The sequence below is a fragment of the Benincasa hispida genome, chromosome 6 (assembly GCF_027475165.1).
Source record: "Benincasa hispida cultivar pf3 chromosome 6, pf3_genome.v1.1, whole genome shotgun sequence".
Lineage (NCBI taxonomy): Eukaryota > Viridiplantae > Streptophyta > Magnoliopsida > Cucurbitales > Cucurbitaceae > Benincasa > Benincasa hispida.
In genome coordinates, this window is record NC_143483.1 from 47,810,556 (window position 1) to 47,824,816 (window position 14,261).

General features: G+C 32.7%; 1 protein-coding gene across 2 annotated transcripts; it reads left to right on the plus strand.

Moving 5' to 3' along the window:
• Window positions 1–7,755: 7,755 nt before the first annotated feature.
• On the plus strand, window positions 7,756–13,498 carry LOC120080485 (GDSL esterase/lipase At1g09390). Of its 2 annotated transcripts, none has more exons than XM_039035154.2 (5): window positions 7,756–8,114; window positions 12,280–12,474; window positions 12,578–12,738; window positions 12,809–13,073; window positions 13,145–13,498. In XM_039035154.2, exons 1-5 carry the CDS (start codon window positions 7,886–7,888, stop codon window positions 13,375–13,377), a joined length of 1,083 nt encoding a protein of 360 aa, XP_038891082.1. In that variant the 5' UTR covers window positions 7,756–7,885; the 3' UTR covers window positions 13,378–13,498. The 2 variants fall into 2 exon arrangements, with proteins under 2 accessions (XP_038891082.1, XP_038891083.1); XM_039035155.2 differs by having other exon boundaries at window positions 7,757–8,114; window positions 12,328–12,474.
• The last annotated feature ends 763 nt before the right edge of the window (window positions 13,499–14,261 follow it).

Sequence of the window (14,261 nt, forward strand, 5' to 3'; positions counted from 1 at the left end):
TTTAATACCTACAAGGATATGGATGGAGAATCTGTGTACATAGGGAACAATGAAGCCAACAAAATCAAAGGGGTTGGTTTAGTATCCTTAAAGTTAAAGGATGGAGTCAACCCCGTACTCCATTTTCCTACATAAGTGAGTAACAAGCATGTTAAGTAAAATTATGAAAGGAGGTAAAGAAAGTAGGCAGTTGGAGGAAGAAAATTCTAAGTGTTAGAAATACTTAGTCAAATGTGAGTCTTAGATAATATAACAAGTGAAAATTGGCTAAGTATGGAAGCAAAGTGTAGGCATGCGTTGATAGAGAAGTGTAGACGCATGGGGTTGCGTGTGTAGCAACCAAGGCTTGTAGAGGTTAAGTGTTGAAGGCAAGGATAAACTATGCATTGGTACTAAGGATGAACGCATGGGTTGAAAGGCATGATGCGTTGATAAGGCTTGCGGCAGCCTCAAGTGTGTGCGAGTAAAGGCGCTGGACGATCGTGTAGCATATGAGCGGCATTATACGATTGGGTATGCGATCGTCTAGTAAGTGAACGACATTACACGATAAGGTAGGTGATCATGTAGGCGGGCGCTGGGTGATCGTGTAGTAATTGCGTGGAACTAAATGATAGCGCTAAGCGATGGGGCATTGGCACTGCACGATCGGCATCAACGCTAGACGATGAGTTGCACGACAAGCGCTAGACGATAGATATTGGGCGCTAGACGATGGATGTTGGGCGCTAGACGATGGACGTTGGGGGCTAGATGATAGACATTGAGCGCTAGACGATGGACGTTGGGCGCTAGACGATAGACATTGGGCACTAGATGATGGACGTTGGGTGCTAGACGATAGATATTGGGCACTAGACGATGGACGTTGGGCGCTAGATGATAGGCGCTATGCGATGTACGCAAGGCATTGAAACTCGATGCACGTTAAATTTATATTATGAGGCGAAGGCCTAACGTGGGTTATGAAGGAAGGGAAGGAAAAACAAATTAATTGAAGAAACTCACTAATTGGAATTGGGTCAGAAGCACTAAGTGTTGAATGAGGTGGCGGTTTGACCATTGAACAGGGGAGGCGGCAGGAAGTATAAAAGGAATAGGAACTTTAGAAGCTAGGTTTTCGAAAACGACTTGAGCAAATTAAGTGAGATCGGTGTCATTTGAAAGCTGGGAGAACCTAAATTTTGAGGTTATTTTGCTGGAGAAATATCTCATAGGGAGAAGGCAGAAAGGGAAGATTCTTGGATTAATCAGGATCCGAAGTGAAGATTGGAAGCTCCAAGCCAAATTGGGATTTGTGATTCTTTAAAAATTGGGATTTGGGATTGACCCCCGCTTTCGCTCCGAACCTTCATCGGTTCCTTCAAACACGACATCTCTACTTACTATACTTCGATTAGTTCTGAAATCCCACAGCCTTAGTTTCTTCAAGATAGCCAATGAACATGCACTTCACTGCCCTAGGTTAAACCTTCCCTTGTTTGACATGTATATACCCACACAGCCAAAAGGTTTTAGGAATGATAGGTTTGGAGGATGTCCTGACCAAAATTCCTCAGGTGTTTTAAGATCCATCGTTGTACAAGGACTTCAATTGATAGTAAAGCAAGTTGTAGTTGCTGCTTCTGCCTAAAAGGATTCTGCCACTTTAGCCTCTAAAATCATACACCTAACCTCTCTAGGATAGTTCTATTCATCCTTTCAGCTATCTATTCTGTTGTGGGGTGTAGGTCATCGTTTTGTATCTAGTTATTCCATTCTCATCATAAAAACTATTAAAGTCGTTGCCTAGGAACTCTAGTCCATTGTTTGTCCTTAAATATTTAACTCTCCTATTAGATTGATTTTCAACAATAGATTTTTAGCTTTTAAATTTTTCAAAAGTTTGGTCTTTAGATTTTAGCAAAAATATCTAAACTTTCCTTGAAAAGTCATCTATTAGGGAGAGAAAATACCTTGAGCCGCTCCAAGAGGGAGTCCTCATAGGGCCCCACAGATAACATGTATGTAGCTAAGGATTTCAGTGGTTGAATTAGTCCCCTTTACAAATTTTTGCCTTTTTGACTTTCCATATACACAGTGCTCACAAAAATTTAGTCTCTTAGAGCCTCTAGACTTGATCAACCCCTGTCTTTGTAGCTCTTGTAAGCCCTTCTCACTTATATGTGATAGTCTTTTATGTCACAAGTCAATCTCATCCCCTTTATCCTTCTGTGTGACAAAAGGTTGAGCTGGAAATGTAAAATTTCTCATAAAATAAAGCTTGTTGGACTTTATTCCAATGAAGATAGTCCTCCCTTCCTTTATGATCTCTAGGTTTCTATTCTTTCCAACAAAAGAAGAGCCCTGATCATCAAGCATTCCCATTGAAATTAGATTCCTTCTGTTGTGGAACATGCCTCACCTTCTTTAGAAGTATATCCCTATTGTCTTGAAACTTGAGTACCAGTGAGCCTATTCCAATCACTTTGCAACCATGATTGTCTCCCATGAAAATAGAACCACCATCCCATGATTTGTAAGAAACACCATCCCATGATTTGTAAGAAATAAACCATGCCTTTGATGATGTCATGTAGTAAGTACATCCTGAGTCTAACATCCAGTCCTCCTTTATTTAATGGTCATGTACTTTTTTCTCAGTGGTAATTAGGATCTCTGTAAAATCAAGTCCATCTTCTCTAATAGAGATCTCCCCTCCCATGTTCCTTTGACCTTTTGAAGTCCTTCCTATATGGATTCCTTTTTCTCTCAGGACAATTTCTCTTGAAATACCCTTCTTTGTGACAGATGAAGCATTTCAGGATAGACTTATCTTTCTGTGATCGATGCCCTTTCTAAAAACCTGATTTTCCTTTCTTTGAAAAAGATTTCCTCTTTGTGAATAAGGATTCAATATCACCACCGGTTTTTGATTCAGTCTTCAACTGCAATTCTTTACTCCTCAAAGTTAAGATCACATTATCAACAGAAATTGAGTCTCTGCCATACTTCATGGCTGCCTTCACTTATTTGTAGCTCTCATGAAGAGAGTTTATCAAGATGGCTGCTTCATTATCCTTCCTTAGCTTATCCCCCGTTTGAGCAAACTTAGTGGTGAGTTTCTTGAACTCATCAAGATTGGCATCCAAGGATTTTGAAGCATTCATCTTGAAAGAAAACAACTTTTCTCTTGCATAGAGCTTATTTGACACATCTTTCTTCAGGCAGAGCTTCTTCAATTTCTCTCAAACATCATAAGTTGTGTTTTCGTTGATATCCTGCCTAAAAACACCGTTTGAAATGTTCAAGATCAGTGATTCATAGGCTACTTCTTCCATATTTTGTTTTTCTTCATCAGTGACAATTGCAGGTGTTGGGGATGATGCCCTAAAGTTTCGTGTCCTGTAGTTTGTAAACAGTTTGTACAAACGCTTGTGATGTATAATATATGATATTTACTTCACTTCTTGTTTTTGCTCATTTGGATGTTTTATTTGCTTTACCACAAACCAATACACTAAAATCCCTAGTTGTCTTTGAAAGAACTCTTATACAAGAGTACCTATGAATGGAAGCGGATCTTTCTAATTCATTGTGACAGAATTTCCACACATACATTCTAACATACAGATATGCATTGAAAACACTAACTACTAGCATGCTTTAAAAGATAAAAACAAAAGACCGAGAGAACGTACTAGTTGAAGACTTTCTTCAATAACTTCGATAAAGATAAAAACAAAAGACCGAGAGAACGTACTAGTTGAAGACTTTCTTCAATAACCTCGATCTCACCATGAACAAACTCCTTTTGTTCCTACTTGTCCAGTAAGCAATCGCCTAGTAGCACCACGGTCTAGCAGCGCACAAACAATAAGCGAACGGGGACGACACCACCACTCGAAGCCCTCAGTATTTTCGAAGTGAAAATCCAAAGGGTGGACTTTGATGGAATTGGTAGAAGGGAGGAGGAAAAAGAATCCTGTACTACAAACAAACAAGTGGGAGAAAGGAGAAGGCTATCATATAGTTGGGTGTTTGATCGTTTAGGTCGGGGTACACTATCGTGTAGTAATTCTAAGCGATCGTCTATCAAAAGGTAAGCGATCGTTTAGTTACGCTCAGCACGCTAAGCGATCATTTAAGAAATCGTGAATGGTCGTTTAGAAACGAGGGTGCCTGATCGTTTAGTAAGGCAGGCACTATCATATAGGCTCTCAACACTAAGCGATACAAGACTATCACACCGTGAGCGAATTAGCGTATCTTTTGCGTAAATGAAAACTATTTTCATTTTATTCTTCAGTTACTAGAATTGAATTCAACTTCTCACTTTCACACGAATTCGGAAAAAACTTCGACCAATTATCTCATAACCGCCCAATTATTAAATTAATCAATATAATCATATTATATTCATAACCTATAGTTTGATATAATATATCAACTATAGTGTTTTCTCTTCTACTTGATATAAATCATATTTATATCTAATTCCCTCTAAAATAATGTATCTCATACATTTAGTCAATATCATATATAATTAACCATTTCAATTATATCATATATAATCGAAGTCCCGCTTGTCAATTTGAACATTCCAAACTGATCCAAAAACTGATTCTTAACTTTTATCCAAGCTACCAAGAGAACCTTATAGACCTATGGCTCGAAGCTCCAACGGTATGTGAATAGCTGACTAAATTCTTTAGCCACAAGATCTACCATTCGTTAACTGCCAGGCATTCCACTAAAGATCGACAGTCAAACTCTTCTTACCACAGATATATTTCTGTGTCTATCGAATATAACTAATCATGAGTTCGATAACCCTTCACAGATGCTTGTAGTACAGCTGGGCCAATTTATCGCTTTGCCCCTGTAGTTACATCGCACTTCTTAAGTACCACTGGTTCCTCTAATGAATAATACAATATAGTCCAACTTTGTGTGAACACCTCTCGGGCAATGAGAAGGTGTGTGGTGTCACATTGTTCGAGCCTTGGAATCAGCCCTTAAGGGAGCTATCTATCTACTTACCCCCGCTTCCGGGAAGGAGTGAATTCCATTTTGTGTAGCTGAATTCCCAACTCTCAAATTAGACAAATCCCCAAAGTGGTAGGTTTGAGTCGGCAGTCTGGCCACTCACAACCATGCAAATCAAATGAACGCCCTTAATGGTAGAAGTTCCCAACTCACTCAGAATTGAGGTCATGTTACCTATGGTCATCCTAGTAAAGTGAAGTCTCTGTCATGAACGGTGTTATATAACGAGACGTTAACATTTCATGGTCAGGTCTTATACAAACTATTTGTATAGAACGCCCCCATTCATATGTCATTTACACGAATGATCATGATCAAACCATCTGTGACAAGTCACAGTACTTGTAACTATTCCACAAAGCGGGCCGCATCCGTAGTATTACCAAGTTAAGGTTTCCCTCCTATATCCATATACTATAGACCATTTTAGTTATCACTTAAGACATAATCCACTTGTATGTCACTACATACATGCTTAAGTTATATAAAGATAACCAAGTATTTTAGTTTATTGGTTTGTGGTAAAGCAAATAAAACATTCATATGAGCAAAATCAAGAAGTGAAGTAAATATCATATATTATATATCACAAACGTTCGTACAAACTATTTACAAACTACAAGACATGAGACTTTAGGGCATCAACCCCAACAGTCTTTGTGTAACTTAAGTATGTTTGTGGTGACATACAAGTGGATCACGTCTTAAGTGATAACCAAAATGGTCTGTAGTATATGGACATAGGAGGGAAACCTTATCCTGGTAACGCTACGGACGCGGCCCGCTTTGTGGAATAGTTACAAGTATTGTGACTTATCACAGATGGTCTGATCCTGATCATTCGTGTAGGGGATATGCGAGTAGAGGCGTTCTATACAAAGAGTTTGTATAAGACCTAACCACAAAGTGTTAACGTCTTGTTATATAACGCCGTTCATGACAAAGACTTCACTTACTGGGATGACCATAGGTAACATGACCTCAATCCTGAGTGAGTTAGGAACTCCTGCCATTGAGGGCGGTCCTTTGATTTCCATGTGTGCAAGTGGCCAGGCCGCCGACTTAAACCTACCAGCAGGCAAGATTGTAGGATCCTCAATTGCTCTTAAAGCCTTCTGTGAAGCTAATACTGCTTGAATTCTCTTCATCCAGAGTTGAAAAATCCTCATTCCCTTTGAATTTCTTTATCTCATATCGAGCTACTGGCATCACTAACTTTCTTGTTGTTCTTGAAAAATTTCTTTAAGAATCTTGGAACTTTCTTGAGTGTTTTCTGTATAGCTCTGATACCAGTTGTTGTAGAAGTGGGCCTTTTTCAGAGTAGATCTTCAGAAAAAACAAGAAAAGCCCAAAAGAAAACGATACCTTTTATTTGGCCCAAATTTAAAATGAATTAAGTGCCATATGTAATCCACATTGAGCCACGTTGCAAATGGGAGAAAAAAAGAAAACTTTTCTTCCTTCTGAATCTGGTTTCATTCAAGACTTACCCTCTCTTTCTAGGTTTTGAAGTTCTCTCTAATGTTCTTGATGTTTTATGTAGATTGAAGAGAAATAAGCAGAGTATTGAAGCATGCAATACAATGAGTGAAGAGAAAATAAAAAGATCTACACAATGATTATAGTGATTCAATCATAGAAACCTACATCCACTTCCAACGTATGATTTTCTTATAGTATTCAAGCTTTCTGAGATATTCTTTAGAGTTTTTACAGAGTCACACAAAATAAGCAGAGTATTGTGTATAAGAGAGCTCATATGGGTGTGACTCTATAAAAACTCTAATATATATATCTATATATATATATATATATATGAGATTACATATATATTTACAAGAAATAAAGAGTAGTTAGTTATTTTGTTATAATCAGCTCTTTAAAAAAAGTTTGTTTTTCTTGTGAGGTGTTTGAGAAGCTCGAGTCTAACTGCTTTGTCTTCACTTTGAGGTAATTTTGTAACTCACTTTTATTACAACATGGAATAAGAAATTATTTATAGAAGTCCTATGATCAATCAAACAATTGAGTGGATCCTAATTCCTAAGTTAGACATGTTTTATATTTCTTGCACTTTATTTTTTCGCACGTTATTTTTCTACGCTCTAATTATCACTTAGTTAGAACACTTAACTTGTTTAAAACTATATTTGTGTTTTCTTACGTTTCGATCCGTTCTTGCTACTAATACAACTTAGTAGTAGAAGCTCTTGATTAGTAATTATAAATTTTATTTGATCATTGAACCCATGACAAGTTCTTGTCATCACACTGTAACAAAGAGAGATGATAGGTAAGAGCTAACAAACACGAAAACAATGAGAGATTTCAAATAATGTTACTATGAATAGTTGTAAATATAACCGTTATATTTAGGACTTTAAACATAGAGTGAACTATAATAGTCTCATTCTACTAACTTTAAATTGAGAGCCCAAATACCTCTAATGTTTATTGAGTTTGAAAACTCAATACTAATTTCCCTTCTAAATTGTCATTGTCATTGCAAATAATTCAAAATTATATGTTCCAAATTTTATTTCTAAAAAGTTTTCTTTAATCTACAAAGTACAAACTTTAATGATTTTTCTCAAATCATGACCATTTTCAACTAACAAAAATCCAGACCCCATAAAGTAAAAAAAAACAAAAGCTCAAACAAAATGCTTCCCACCGACACTCCATGAGCTTTACTTTCTCCCAAAGGACAAAATCAAACTCCAAAACAAAACAAAAAAGAAATAAAAGCATCTGATACCCAAAATAAAACCCAACAAGATAAAGCTCACACAAAACATAAAGAGGAAGAAGAAGAAGAAAAAGAAAAGCTTCAAGAGCTTTCAACTGTTCCGTAGCAATGGCCGCCTTTGTCGGTCTCTTTACTCTTCTTCTTCTTCTTTCTACTCTGGTTCGTTCTCAATGCATTCGCCGGCCGCCTGTTATTTTTAACTTCGGCGACTCCAACTCCGACACCGGCGGCCTTGTCGCCGGACTTGGGTTTCCAGTTCTTCCCCCAAATGGCCGATCCTTCTTCCGCCGCTCTACCGGCCGCCTCTCCGACGGCCGCCTTGTCATCGACTTTCTCTGTAAGTGGGCCCCTTTTTTTTTTAAAAAAAAAGTTATTGTTACGTGGCGTTGGATCTGACCGTTGATTGTCTTTAACAAAATGGGATTTTAGATCTGAAATTGTTTTGGTATTGTTGTAATTTATGAGAATTTTGGGGATATTTTGTTAAATTTGAAATGTGTGTCGGGCCCGGGCCCGTTCTATTGACGCTTGTCTAGCGTCGGAATCGACTGATAATATAGTTTTTGTGATCTCTTGTTGACGTGGCACGTCTCTGTGCTCTGTGGGTCCTATCTTCCTTTCTTTTATAATTTTTTATTCAAGTTCAGCGTTAAATATATTATATTGAATGGTATCTAATTTTTAAGTTATTTTTTTCCTCTTTATGTATAAGAAGGAGGTTAAATTATACATTTGGACATTTATAATTAAAAATTTAGTCCTCAAACAGACAAAATTTTAATTATATTTTCTAATTATAAAAATTAAATTTGTAATTTAACTTTTTTGAAATACTATTAAAGTTTATTAACGAGAAGTTAATGTATCATTAAGGTCTTATTTGAGAATATTTTATTTTAATTTTCTTGATATTTTTATTTGAGTATGGTTTTATTTATCTTTTTAAAATATTTGTATTCTTGGTCAAATTTCAGTTTTGGAATTTGAAAGAAAATTGAAATGTGAACCTAATAAAGATGAAAAACTTTCTAAAGAAGGTGTGAGAAACAAAGTTTTTAAAAACAAAAAATCATGGGCAATTTGCAAAAACCAACATTAAAATATGGTTGTAATTGCAATATACTTTTAAACTTTTAAATGTGAACGAATGAGTTATCGATTTATATAAATATTAAAATTGGATCCTTAAACTTACATAATTGTAGAAATTGTAACAATTGTATAAGTTTGAGGATTTAAGTTGTATCATTTGAAAGTCCAAATTCTTCTTCTATTATAAGTTTGAGGGTCTAAATTTAACACTTGTATAAGTTTTAAAGTTCAATTTTTATAACGAAAAGTTTGAGATTGTAATTTCTGCTATCATCATACTTTATGGGCAATGTTTACAATTTTTCAAAAATAAAAAACTAAGATCTCGTCTGACATTTGGTAACTATTTAGTTTTTCGTGCATTGTTTTTAAAAGTTAAGTCTATAAATACTCATTCTACCTCTAATTTTTTGCTTTATTATCTATGTTTTATCAATATTTTTTAAAATCAAGTCAGATTCTCAAAATTAAGAAAATTAGTTTTTAAAAATGAGGCGGGTGGATTTTATGCAAAATATTTATGTGATTTAAATTTTAAAATATTAATAAAATAACAAAATCAAGTATGCATGAACTTTTTCTTAACATTCTCTTTTATGAAATGATTTGATTGAGAGAAAATTTACCTAATATTAAATCTATAGAAAAATAATTGAATTTACTTTAAAATGCATGGTTATTTGGATTAAGATGGCCATTAATTTTAGTATGAACTGTTACTACATTTGTTGGTTTTTGTTTTTTTAATGTTATTATGAATTATAAACTTATAAAGTGTAAAGCTGGAGATATTCAGATTCAATTTTCACACAAGTAGAACTCAATAAAAAAATGTAAAATATTTATAGAATATTTTTTTTCTAATATAATGCTAAAAGGTTACTAATGTGTTAACAAATTGAGTTAAATTTTAGTAATTTTCTAGAGTTAATATTTATTTTTTCTCCGTTTACTAACCATTTTTTTTTTTTTTTTTTTTTTTTTTTTTTTTTTTTTAAATTTAAGTCTATGGACACTACTTCTACTACTAAGAGCCCGTTAGATAAGTTCCCGTTTCATGTTTTTTGTTTCTGTTTTTCATTTTTAAGAAATTGATCTGTTTGGTAACCATTACTGTTTTATGTTCCTAAAATTTGAGAATTGTTGACAAAAATGGGACCAAAATTGAAGAATTATAAAAAGTAGTTTTTTCTGTTCCGTTTCTATTTTGTTTAGCATTGTTTTTAAAAAGCATTCATTAACTTCATGGTCTAGGATCAAATCTAGGGGAGACTTTTTTATTTTATTTTTCTTTCTTTCTTATATATTTCCTCTTTTGTTTATATATATATATATTTTCTTTTATAATTATTTCTTTCTTTTATCTGTATTTATTTTCTTTATTGTTTTTTTAAATACATATGCTAATTTAATTTTGAATTTTGAATTTTTAAATATTTAAATTTAGATATTATTTTGATTTTCAAATTTCAGGTTTTTAATAGAGTTGTTTTCAAATTTAGGAAAATGAATCAAAATATTTACAAATATAGCAAATTTAATTTTGAATTTTCAACTTTAGATTTATATATTATCATGATTTTCAATTTTCGAATTTTCAATAAGGTTATTTTCAAATATAAGAAAATGAACTAAAATATTTACAAATATAGTAAAATTTCACTGTCTATCTACGATAAACCGCGATAGACTAGTATTTGTGTCTATCAGTGTCATGATAGACACATATAGTAGTTTATCGCAGATAGACTGTGATATTTTGCTATTATTTGTAAATATATTTAACAGTTTTGTTGTTTAAAATCCTTTTCGATATGTATATATAGATTTTTTTTAATTTTGAATTTTAAAATTTGCAATAGGAATTTTTTTTATATTTTTTAAATTTATTTCATTTTTTAATTTTTCTTACATATGAAATTAGTTATAATTTTACAATACATAAATTTTGTTTACTAGATATTCATTTACGTTCATTTTAATATTTTTACAACCATGACATTTACATAATAATATAATTGAGTTAAATTTGAGTCTACATCATTTAAAATTTAAAACAAATGACTTGAGTGAGAAATAATATTGTAAATCAAATTTTAGCAACATATGAATGATAGAAACAATTGTATTATTGTTATTAATTTTACATCGAGACTTATGTATATTTGATAATTATTTTTTATATTTTAATGCATGCTATATATATTTTTAAATTTTCTATAATTAGATTATATTTTAAACTATAAAAAGTGGAAAAAAAATGTCAAGAAAAAAATGTAAGAAATGAGAAACCAGAATAATTATCAACAAGTTTATTTTTTTATTTCTTTTTTTCAAGAAATAGGAATTGAGAATAGTTATCAGACATATTCCTGTTTCTTTATCTGAAAAAAGTGGAAACAAGAAACAGAAAACGGAAACGTTATCAAACGAGCCCTAAATTTCTTTCTTTCTTATCTACTTTTCATTAGTGGTTTAAAAAATAAAACCAAATTTTAATTACTAAAAAAAGTAGCTTTCAGAAAGTTGTTTTTGTTTTTGAAATTTAGTTAAGAATTCAACCTTTGTGCTTAAGAAAGATGCAAACTATTATAAGAAACGTGGATGATATAGACTTAATTTTAAAAAATAAAAACAAAAAATTAAGGCCTCATTTGGTAACCATTTTGTTTTTTGTTTTTGTTTTTGAAAATTAAACCTGTGAACACTACTTCTACCTCTAAATTTTTTCATTTGTTATTTATTTTTCACCAGTGGTTTAAAAAACCAAGCCAAAATTTGAGAATTAAAAAACAGCTTTAAAAAAGTTGTGCTTATTTTTAAATTTGGCTAAGATTTCAACTATTATACTTAAAAAATATGCAAATCATTGTAAAAAAATGTAGATGAAATAAACTTAACTATTTTTTTAAAAAAATAAATAATCAAAATGATTACTCAACGAGACCTAAATAGTTTGCCTTAGCTATTTGATTTTATCTACTCATTATCATTTGTCTTTATATGTGATGTCCCCATAGAATAAAGAAGATAGAGTTCCGTTGCTTATTGTCAAATCATTAAAAACAAACAAAAAAAAAAAAAAAAAAAAACCAGCCGTGGTTGTAAATTGAATAATTTTAATTGGGAACAAACCCCAAAAATAAATTATCACTTCAATCAATCTTAAAATGGAATCTAGATATTTTGAATGGAATAGTTGTACCTAACTTTTAAGCCCCATTTATAATGATTTTGATTAAAGGAAAAAAAAATACGTAAATTGTAAAAGTAACCTCCTTTTATTTCCTACGTTTGTCTGTGATTTTGAATTAGAAACCATCAAAACGTTTAAAGTAAAAAACTAAAAACGAAATTGTTACCATACTATTATATGATTTTGGAATTCTGTTTCATTTGGGTTTTTACAGGTGAGAGCTTGAACACAAACTTGCTAAACCCTTACATGGATTCATTAGCAGGATCAAATTTCAAAAATGGAGCAAACTTTGCAATTGTAGGATCTTCCACCCTCCCAAAATACGTTCCTTTTTCTCTCAACATTCAAGTCATGCAGTTCCTTCACTTTAGAACCCGCACACTCGAACTGCTTAACGCTAATCCCGGTATTATTATGAACTTTATATCAATAGAGATGTTGTGTCATTGTTACTTTTTCCATTTCCATAGATAAAGCAAAGTCAAATGAGATTTCTTGTCTCATTTTAGGTCAGGGTAACTTGATTGACGATAACGGTTTTAGGAACGCTTTGTACATGATCGACATTGGCCAAAATGACATAGCTGATTCTTTCTCCAAAAATCTTTCTTACTCCCAAGTGATCAAGCAAATTCCATCAATCATTGCTGAAATCAAGAATGCCGTGAAGGTGAGAGTGATCAGTTGTGATTTTCCATTTCTGATTAATTCTTCTTCTAATGAAACCAATGCTTTTCTAGGCATTGTATGATCAAGGTGGAAGGAAGTTCTGGATACACAACACAGGGCCATTAGGTTGTTTGCCTCAGAAACTGTCGTTGTTTCACACGAAAGATCTCGACCGACATGGATGCATTTCGAGCTTCAACGCCGCAGCAACATTGTTCAACATGGTGTTAAGACGTTTATGTCAGGACATGAGATATGAATTGAAAGATGCAAGTATTGTCTACGTCGATATTTACTCTATCAAATATGATCTCATTGCCAACTCCTCATTATACGGTAGGATCAAATAACATTCACTCGTCGTACATTTACCAAACAAACACTCACATAAGCGATCATTTTTACAGGGTTTCCTGATCCTCTAATGGCATGTTGTGGTGCCGGCGGACCTCCATACAATTACAACATCAGAGTGACATGTGGTCAACCAGGATATCAAGTTTGTACTGAAGATTCAAAGTTCATCAGTTGGGATGGAATTCATTATAGTGAAGAAGCAAACAAGATTGTGGCTTCAAAAGTACTTTCAACAGCTTATTCAACTCCACCATTGCCTTTTGATTTCTTTTGCCACAATTGATTTCATTTCATATCATTAAGAAACCACAAATTGTTTTTGCCATTAATTGTTGTGTTCTTGTTGTTTCACTTGAAACAATTTTGGAGGCCTAAAATATATTCTTTGCAAAATTTTCTCTCAAGTTTCTAACCCACCAAAGTATTTTCATCTTGATGAACATTTTTTTTTCTGAATAACAACTCAAATTCAATGCATAATTTAGAGAAATAAAAGCAATTAGTTGGGAAAATAACTACATAAAAAAGGGTCATTTTTGGATTGTGAAAGTCTCTACCTTAATACACCTATCAACATGCAAAAACATAAATGGAAAAAGTGGTGTCAATATCTTATGTGTGAACATCAGATCCTTTTCTAACCAGTTTCATTTTAGAATATGAATTTTACAACTAACCCTAATTTAATGCTTAAACAAGTCAATGTCTATATTAGTTTTCATATTTGATAAGAATTTTGTTTTTTTTTTTTTTAATTTTTCCATCCAATTATTTTACCATCGTTTTTTACATTTCTTAAATAAGAGTTTTAACTAAATTCTAAAAATAAAATTTGACTTTTAGATCTCTAATACAATAAAACAAGATCTAGAACTAATATTTTTATAAGTTTAATTTTTTAAAAATAAAAAATTAATTTAAAATCAAACAAGTTAAAAGGTTTGTGATTTTTCCAATGTGAAATAAGAAATCGCCTAAAGTATAAAATAATAAATCAAAACAAGCATAGCTCAATTAACATATGCATTAACCCTACTCATTATTATTTACATGTAAGTGAATGTGATAACAACAATGAAATTGGATTAAAAACTAAAATAATAATTCATTCTCATCATGATTGATTATTTTCGAGAATAAAGATTAGAATTGCATCTAATTTCACGC

What these genes read in the sequence shown, in the direction of transcription:
- LOC120080485 (XM_039035154.2), top strand. Translation starts at nt 7,886, where the DNA reads ATGGCCGCCTTTGTCGGTCTCTTTACTCTTCTTCTTCTTCTTTCTACT. An exon ending in CCTTGTCATCGACTTTCTCT is followed by an intron (nt 8,115 to 12,279) that starts GTAAGTGGGCCC and finishes GGGTTTTTACAG; the next exon opens with GTGAGAGCTTGAACACAAAC. An exon ending in AAATCAAGAATGCCGTGAAG is followed by an intron (nt 12,739 to 12,808) that starts GTGAGAGTGATC and finishes ATGCTTTTCTAG; the next exon opens with GCATTGTATGATCAAGGTGG.